General features: G+C 42.4%; 1 protein-coding gene across 2 annotated transcripts in view; it reads right to left on the reverse strand.

Moving 5' to 3' along the window:
- vcpip1 (valosin containing protein (p97)/p47 complex interacting protein 1) overlaps positions 1 to 9,260 on the reverse strand; it is a 44,796-nt gene extending 35,536 nt beyond the window's left edge. Inside the window, exons 1-2 of one of the 2 annotated variants that reach the window (XM_060905932.1) lie at positions 9,091 to 9,260; positions 6,559 to 8,907 (exon numbers count right to left, since the gene is read on the reverse strand). In XM_060905932.1, the coding sequence (XP_060761915.1) occupies positions 6,559 to 8,907; positions 9,091 to 9,139 (2,398 nt within the window). In that variant the 5' untranslated portion in view covers positions 9,140 to 9,260. Of the gene's footprint in view, positions 1 to 6,558 lie in introns of both variants that reach the window. The other variant, XM_060905931.1, reaches the window with a different exon arrangement.
- Between the last annotated feature and the right edge of the window lie 601 nt (positions 9,261 to 9,861).

The following is a 9,861-nucleotide window of genomic DNA, read 5'->3' on the forward strand; positions in this document are numbered from 1 at the left end:
GTGCCCCTATTTCAAAATTTATTGCTTTGGTTGCCACACAGCTCATTTGATGTTTGTGAGTTTTGGAGGGAACATTGTCCTCATTATGGCAGACGAGTTGGGGGGCAGAGAAAAAAAAAGAAGCAGAAAAAAAAAAACCATGCAGATGGACGCGTGGGAGAAGTGCCGGGTCGTGTGCCTGGTGGTTCTTTCTGTGGAGGACATTGAAGACATCTACCTATTCGGAACCATGATTACAGGTCTTTTGCTGATTGGATTAGGCATTGCCCTGGTATATAGAGGAAATCAGAAAATGGTGACAGCTGTCCAAAGCCCCATAATTCTGCCCGACATGATTGAAGTGGTGGGCAGAGCTGTCGGCACTCAGACTGTGGCTATTTAGAACTTGAACCGCAACATGGATAACATCATGGAAAAGCTTTTGGCTTTGCAAAGGAAAATGGATCGATTCAGAGACCAGAATGGACAAACATAGTCGTCGTGTAAAAGAATGCGTCTACTCGCCCCAAGACCAAACAATCCCAATCTTATCTGCTTTCGGCTCCCTCAGACAGCACTGGCCTCAGCCAAGGCCGTTGCTGGAACAACAACTCCCCCTGAAGATCACTGCAGTGAGACGCTCTTGCATTCCTTCCCCCACTTCCCACGGTCGCTGCTTTTTACCCCCAGTGTGACAAGCGGGTGCGCGACCAGCGCTGTCATGGCTGCAGGAACGGACGGCTGCTTGCTTGCGCTGGGTTACCTCTACCCCCCCCCCCCGATCACCCCCCCCAAGTCCCGAGTTTTCATGTTGTAAAGTGTACTTGTGTTATTTTGTGCTTATGTGCTGAGGTGTTTTTTTTTATGTTCCCACACTGTACTCCCCACAGGAGCATAGTGTGGGGGTTGCTTTTTTTCTCCTCCCCTCTCCTCATGTTACTCTGTATTTTTTCTTTTCATCCCTGTCTTCTGTCCTGTCTACTCCCCCTCTGTCAATTGTATGTATGTGCATATGTACGGACGGGTTGATGGCCAATTTCGCTGGTACTTGTGACTAGTGACAATAAAGGGTTCATTCATACTACATAGATATTATTATAGCTGAACACACACACACAAAAAAGTCATATGACTTTCAAGACACTGCTTAGATTTGTAGAACCTGACAACAAAATAAGAGCATACCAAAATCATTAGTGCCAGAAAATACCCTCAGACCCCAGAGGGTCAAAAGAAGGTACTGAGGCAAACAGAACCATCCTATACACTAGCCATTGGAGCACATCCTCCTTTATACAGTAGCATTTCTATTGTCTTAATAGCATGGATATTCTGATTTGTCTTTATTTATGGATTTGTGGTTGGCTTACTTTCTTTATGTTTTTTCATATTTAATGTTTCTTTAAAGAAATGTCATGAATACAAGTGACTGGGCTTCACAAAAGTTCACTGAAATGTGTGTAATTGAAATAAGGCTCTTTCTATGATAAGGTTTGCACAGGACACTCAAAATTTAAAAACTGAAAGAAGAGCTTTAAATATGGGTTATAATTAATAGTTATAGTACCCTGGTACATAGGCCATTCTTAGAAAATGTGACAAGTAACAGTAAAGACATTTTATTAAAAAAAAAAAATTGTACACACTAATTTTAGTTGATCCCTGTAAATATATTTAATAGACAAAAAGCATTTTTCATGAATTCACAAAGCAAGAGATAACATTACAAAAAAATAATGCCCAGTTGTTGTCTTTACTGTTACTCTATAGAGTAATGGTAGACAACCCTGGGTAACGGTAAAGACATCTCATGGCATTTTTGGGTCACTGAGTGCAGGAAAAAAAGAAACAAAAGTATGCATTTATTATCCCATCCTAACTTGCTACTTGGCTAACTAAATTTTTTCAACAAGCATCATCATCTTTATCATTTGGGGGTAACAGCAAAAACAGTTAATTTCCGTGACATCTCGAAATTTCATATTTACCTGATCAGTTTCCTGGATTCCAACATTCATGCACCAGTGATTTTTTTTTCAAAATGGCTACTCAACATTCTGGTCCTTCCTCATGTAGCTGCACTGCCCTCTATTGTCAAAGCCCTGAGTTACAGCATGATTTTACCATTTGGGTAACAGTAAAGACATCAAGAAAGTACACATTCTTGTGCATATATTTTAGGCTATACACCAACAACCATTGAAGCAATGATCATGATATTTTCCACAATAAAAAAGTGAAGTTATAGAGGTAATATTTCAGAAAGAAAAGTGAAAAAATAAAAAACAAGAATTATTTTCATTCAAATTTCACTAATCCTCATTTAGATACATAGTGCTAATGACATTTTGGTATATTTAGGCTAAATAAAATTTTTGCAAATGCAGACAAGTTGTCTCAATTTTTATTTTTTTTTTACTGCTCTGTTAAATTCTTTCTTAAAATAAATGTATAATAGAGGGCCAGGATTAATGGTTTTAGAGAAAAAACAAACTTCATGTTTAAAACTGAATTTGTGACATTTTCTGAGAATGGCCCATAAGGGGGAGATAACTCTCCCACTGTGCTGTGCAGGAGACCACATTGAAAACCGTAAAAATCTGGCGTCACATGTGTAACCTGGACACTAATTTTTGAGCCAAAAGATTTCCAAAAATACTCATAGTCATTATTATTTCCCAATGAGAAAATCATAACATAGGAATTATTCTTAATAAAGAAAGAAAATAATTTCAAATATCATGCAGAAAAAAAAATTTAAATGCATAAATGGGCTCCAACCGTTTTAACAAAATTTCACGTAGATTTTACCCAGGAAAAACTATTGGAGCCAGAGTAGTGATAGCAAAATAAAATGTACCTTGTAAGGGTGTTATTTAACCTGAGAAATTAAAAAAAAAAGAACTTTATTCATAAAATATTTATGAATTGAAACTACAGGAGTCAGTGTACACTTCTGAGTAGGAATTAGCAGGTACCTGTTTCGTGCATAACAGTTGGACAGAGGATTACAACCATACATTTAAATCCAAATAAGGCTTTATCAGAATTTTTGCCAACCGCCCCCCCCCAAAAAAAACCCCCACCTCAACAGCAGTCAGACTTGTATCTATTTAACACACATTATGCCCAGCTTTTATTTAATTTTAAAAATAGCCTTTTAAACACTATCTGAACGATCGTAACTTAGATAGACAGAGGATGTTATGCGTGTGACGCAATTTTTGATCGGCGCTTACAGGGATTTAGGAAGAGTTACAATGAAAATATTTTTCTGTGTTTAAATTTGAGCTTAAGCTGTTCCATCAGTACACTAGAGTAAAATTTAAATTTTATCTTAGAGTGAGATTGGATTGAAATTCCAGCACCAATTTTGTCACAAAACTGGTCTCCAAAACACTGCATTATTTGATGAAGACATTGATTTAAAAATATAAAATAAAATCCAATAATGGCCCTTTTCCACTACCCTTTTTCAGCTCACTTCAGCTCACTTCAGCCCGACACGGCTCGCGTTTCGACTACCTCAGAGCAGCACGACTCAGCTCGCTTCAGCCCTGCTTAGCACCCAAAACTCGCACGGTTTTGGAGTAGGGCTGAAGCGAGCCGAGTGGGGCTAGGGGCGTGAGCAGACACTCCCCTGTGCACTGATTGGTGAGGAGGAGTGTCCTCACATGCCCACACACGCCCCGCGAGCACGCTGGGATCTGTAAACACCATAAACCAGGAAGAAGAAGAATTACGAGAATTTCTGAAGCCTTATGCGCCTCGCCTCATCTATACGCTCTTGCCAGTATCTGTTGGCATTGTCGGTGACAACAAGCCACAGCACCAAGACCAGCAACACTAACGACTCCATGTCCTCCGTGTTTATTGTTTACTACCCGGGTGGTGAGACTACCGCTTAAAAGGTCACTGATGTCACTGTTTGCGCCGCCTAACGACATCACGTGACGTCCACCCACTTTTGCTAACTCCACCCAATGTGTCCACCCACTTCCAGCCAGCACGGTTCAGCGCGGTTGTAGTCGAAATGCAACTCCAACAGCCCCACTCAGCTCGACTCAGCCCAACTCAGCACGGCACGGCTCAGCCCAACTCAGCCGCGTTGGTAGTGGAAAAGCGGCATAAGATACCTTGCTCATTTTATCAATACTATCTAACAGACATACCATAACCACAAAAATATATTTGGTTTTTATTTCTATTTATTCTCACTCATGCTACACAACCACAAACCTGGCATATGGCATTTGTCACCCCTTATCATAGAAAGAGCCATAAGCTATTTCAATTTGACAGTAATCCATGCATAGAATTGCAGTTACTCATCACCAGTAATAAAGTTGAAGCCAGACAACTGAGGTTTACATTAGTACATCTCCTTATGCATAAATTTACACAAACACCAGATTAGTAATTGAGGCCCATTGTTTATGTGCATGATCTGTATTTTTCCTGTGTTGTATATCTAGCAACATTACACGTTTGCAATATTAAATACAACAGTGGACAGGATTAGAAAACGTTAAACTCGATCATACCGTAAATCCTCTAATATAGGCCAGGGCCTTTATTTCACTCAAGTGCATCTTGGTCCAGGCCATTATTGGAAGGAGGCCAGAATTAGAGGCAGGTCTCTATTTTTATTTGAGCAAAACAGACTACCAGTGGAATGAATAAAAAGATGCTGGTGACTGAAAACTGAAGTCTCACGTTCGAGTCAAGTTGATGCTTCGTTGCCTGGTTACCACCAGACCTACCGGTAATCACAATCAGGGGCGCCTGCAGGGTTGAACTGTAAGGTACGCACTAGCGGTGTAATCCCCCCCCCCCAAAAAAAATGCTTGCGTGCTGCAGTTTCTATGAAGAGTCGATCTATAGGCTTATACACAAAACAACGATAGAACTTTAACTTGAAATTGAACAATAGCCTTCCATGAACACAGGCTGATATTTGAACAACATATGTGAACTACACACGACAATAAACAATAAACTCTTTATAGCCTCGATTAGAATCTAGTGAACTTGCTCAGCACTACCGCACGCACGACTCTGACACACACTGTAGCGCAACGTGGGGTACATAGACTCGTTGAAAAACTCCTCGGGTATTTTTCTGAGTTTACCGAAAATCAGAGTAGAAGGAGCCATCCACCCTCTGTCTGGTTTGAAGCGGTTCTGTAGGACATTGAGCTTTACAGAGTCCGGTGCACATTTTAAGGCATCTGGTTGAAGTTTACCTATGTCTGATAAATCTGATGTCAGTGATAGCGGGCTGACTCATGGCTCATTAGTAAAGCTATCTGATGGCTCATTTGTCAGCAAGGTGGAGCAACCATCTACTTCTGATCGTAAGGGACATGGGGAGATGTAGGTGTTCTTATATGAAATTCACTGGATGTATGGCTAGTTTCAAACTCAGAGGTAGATGAAGGCAATTCCCTCAAAGGAACTGAGCTAGCATCCAGCTGCAGCGTACTGCTGCTAGGTTGCGGAGGAGTGGAAGCTGCCGGTGCCGTGTTACTAGCTGATACTGGAGAGGACTGGCAAGCAGATGACACCCCTGGATCACTGCTTTTGGACTTTTTCGTAAAAGTCTGAAACAAGCTCGTTTGTTTCAGGGTTCGTTTACTCATTTTTGACTCGCTTCTCAATAAATTCTCACACAAGCTCTGACTACTGACGATTGTCTGTCTCCGTTTCTCAAAACTGGAGAGAATCTCAGTGGTGCAAGAAAAGTATATCTGCATTGACCAATGAGCTTTCTTGGTCACGCACACCCCGCCCACTCCTGAAGCACACAAATGCACCGGCACACACACGTCTCTCTCTCTCTCAAATTATGTTGCATTGCCAAAGCATTCAGGTAACAATTATTAAAAAAAATATCTCTCTCCCCAAGGTACGCCTAGTGCGTACGGCCATACGCCTGGCGGCGCCACTGATCACAATTGTCTTTCAGATCGGAACGATTGTGTAAGGCCACTATGATCTCAGAAACATCGTTGGTTATAGCCCCGGCCTGTATTAGAGTCCGGCCATTATTTACCTCCTCCGACAGCGAGACCGGCCAATATTAGAGTCCCGGCCAGTAATGGAATACAGGCCAGTATTAGAGGATTTACTGTATACTAATCCAGTGTTTCAGACAACTACTGACCCTGATCTGAATCAGTATCCAATTGGTGGATGTGACATCTGTTATGCACATCCACCAAAATGGCATATTAACAACATATCACATGGACCAACCTTTTGGAAGAGAACAAACAAATGTTGTGAATTTCTTTTTCTTGAAAAGGCTTTTGCCAAAAAAAAAAAAAAATTAATTTTATATATATATATATATATATATATATATATATATATATATATATATATATAAAATACAATATCAAAAATGGCACCATAAATTCAATCAAAACAGTTAAATATACTTAAGTGGACAAATAATTATTTACTCTGACTTTTCCATTGTGAAATTGATATTTGTACAGAATAACTCTATTCTGTGTTTCAAATTGTTATATATGAACAAGGGCTGTTACTGCTTTTTAAAAGGTTATGTCCTACCCATAAGTGTTGCAAGGAGACAGAGTGATGACATCTCCAGATCAACATTGTCCTGTATCTCTCGACTGCTGGTTCTGCTGAGCCAAGGTTCCATCAGGGTAGGAGTATTTATTTGTGTGTCTGGGACACTCTCCTTGAGCACTTCCACAGTGATGCGGTCTCCATGCTGCAGGGCGACAGGCAGGTCCTGATGCTCAGGGGGTGGTGGTGGGAGTTCTCGAGGAGGAAAGCCGTGCCGGATGCACTGTTGGTGGGGCTGGAGGTTGAAAGCTTGGGTGATGGCCTCCTGCAAATCTGCATAGGTATTATGGGCTTGCAGCTGCAGCGTTGCCTGCCGCCCATCACTGGTTGTCACCCGGATCTTCTTCTGCCCAATAGCAGTCAGGCCTTTAGTGGGTGTGGGTGGAGCTGAGGAGAAAGGGGCAGGGGAGGCAGAGCGAGGCTCTGCACTCTGGTCTTGCATTTGCTGGCGTTGTGTACGTCTGCGTTGGGACAGAGCTGCCTGCTCACTAATCTTATGTTGCAGACTCCTCTCTGCTTGGCTCATCACCAGTTCCTCTTTATGTAACGTACGGCCCTTCTGACCTGTCAATATAATCTTTTGAGGAGGGTTTGCATCCCACTCCACCACCTGTCCACCCCCTTGCCCCTGCATGTGAGCACCCTCTATGGTCACTGGTTGGTACTCCCCTGGGTTCTTCTTTGCTGTATGGTGCAGAACAGTGTTCACCACCTTCTGCACTAGAATCTCACTGCCAAACTCTCCTGGGAAGTGCTTAGTGACCAGACACATTGCCACATTGTAGACATTGCTGTTCAGCGCTGCATCTAATTCATACTGGAACCAATAGACAGTCTCACGGACTACACGGCCACCCCACTCAAGGGTAATGGGGAATGCCTCTGGCAAGTTGTCATATTCCTTTCCATCCCAGTAATGCTTAAAGCCACAACCACACTTACCACCCTGTGAATGTGTGTTGGTACGGTCCCCATTCAAGTACACTATAGATCCATCACCACGGACACGCCGTGCAGAGTTCCTGTGGCACCAGGTGCAGGTGGACAGTGAACTGAGTTTGTAGTCAGGAACCAGTGCATCCCTCTGAGGGCAGTAGGAACATACCACATTATTCAATGGGAAGGTGTAGTTCTTATCTCCCCGGAGAGTGCCATGAGTAGACTTAGCAAGGTTGTAAAGTTTTCCACCAGGTACTAGCCACTCAGTGGGAACATGGAGTTCAGACAGTGCATTGCAGATCAGACAGCGGTGCAGACGATTCTCCTGCACCAATTTTTTTGCTGCCTCGGTCACCTCTTCAGGTTGGATGCCAATTACCCCTGTTCGGCGGTAAACATATTGATGAACATCAGCCACAAGTGCAGGATGGATGCCATGTTTCTCTATAAAAACATCCTCCATGGCACTGACTAAACGGAGCAAGTATTTTTCTTGCAGGCTTCGATCTCCCCCAATGACACAGCCTCCACAGGCTTCCAGACTGACATACCTACAGATAAGCTCCTGTGGAACTCCCCAAGCCTTGGGGATCAGTGCTGCAGGCAGTTTTGGAAGTGGCATTCCCTTAATACCCACTAGAGGGAGATAATGATTCCTGCCAGAGCTGCTCCAAGCAATGCAGATAGGCTTGTTGAGGGAGCCATCCTTTCCTCTGCATTGCTCCTCAGGCACCAAACCTGGCAGAAATGTGGCCGAGTAGTCACCCGAGCTCCTCATGCCACTCAGAGAGTCCAGCAGGATTATGGGACGGTGCAGGACATTGGCTAGCCCAAAAATATGTATGTTCCTCAATCCAAGTGGGACACCTTCTGGAGGCACGAACAAAGGGTCACACTCGTTGATGATGTCCTCCCATTCTGCAGTGTCAATAAAGTCTTGAAAGAGAGCCTTATAGCGATCCAGATTTTGTTTGAAACTGAGCTTGAGGTTCTCTCTTAGCGCATGCCAAAAAAGCTCACGACCCACTAAAGCCCTGGACACAGCGTGAACAAGGCAATGGCCATCTCCGTCTACATGTACAGGAATGAGACATTCTTTGTTGTTGTTAGCTTTCTTGATCTCCTCCAATGTATCATGGAGGTATATGAGGCTGCCAGATCTGTCTTTACCATAGCCAACTGTAGATACGTGCTCCTGTTCTATAAGAAAAGCTCTGCTACCTAGCAGCGAGCAGTCAAAGAGCTCACCTTGATTTATTTCCCGTAGTAGCTTCGCTTTCCCCGTCTGTTTATCCATCCCGTAACGGGTAAGAATCGGTGACAGTAGCTTGCAATGGTAGTTGGACAGACCCATCACTTTGACCAGCTCTGTGCTTTTCTTTGGAGCTCCTGTAACATCGAGCAAGGCATTTCTGAGTAAATTATGAAGCACTACATCTGGATCGGTTACTTCTTTCACATTTAAAAGATCCTTCTGTTCGTGACGTTGGCCGCACTCCGTGCATTCAATGCTAACTGAGCTATAAGCAGGGAAGAACAGTCTCGCCTGGCATTTGAAATCTGGACAGATACCTGAAAAAATTCGCTTGTCCCTTTTCTTTGTACCTTGTGCCGACGACATTTTGATGAGTAATTTTTTTTTCTATTGTAATGGTTTATAAAACCATTGTAACACTCTCCAGTCTATGTAATCCTTTAGTTGTTTATCTGCCGAGATCAACACGGAAGCGGTTTTGTTTTTCTCCACCCACTATCAGTTTTAGGACGTCACCTTCCGTGCAGAAAGAAGGAAGACGGATGTTGTAGTTTAAATTCAAGAACGACCGACTCTACTACAAAATACTTAATTCATAAACATCCAAATTTATCTAAAGCTATTTAAAATAACATGTAATATATATATATATATATATATATATATATATATATATATATATATATATATATATATATATATATATGCCAAACACATTAGAATGTAAAGCGAAAGGCAAACGTTTTGCACTACATGAACCAGAATGCATCGTACAAGTGCCCTCTGAAACGCGAGGGATGCCCATAACGGAAGTTTATATTTTAAGAGAACGCACTCTCTGTCACAACTTTGCCCTCTGCCAAAGGGGTATTTCCGAAAGCAGTGGCCCTAAAACAGGATTTATAGATTTGCTAGCTGTCTTTGAGCTTATGTTGCCCTTTCTCACAACAATGATATATAAGGTTAAACTAACGTGCACAGAAGTTCACGCATGCGCTACACAAGTAATACATTTCACTCATAAAGTTGACACTGTGTAGAAATATATTCTTAATGTATTTAACTCCAGCCCTGCGATGACCTGCGAC

The sequence above is a fragment of the Neoarius graeffei genome, chromosome 23 (genome assembly GCF_027579695.1).
Source record: "Neoarius graeffei isolate fNeoGra1 chromosome 23, fNeoGra1.pri, whole genome shotgun sequence".
Lineage (NCBI taxonomy): Eukaryota > Metazoa > Chordata > Actinopteri > Siluriformes > Ariidae > Neoarius > Neoarius graeffei.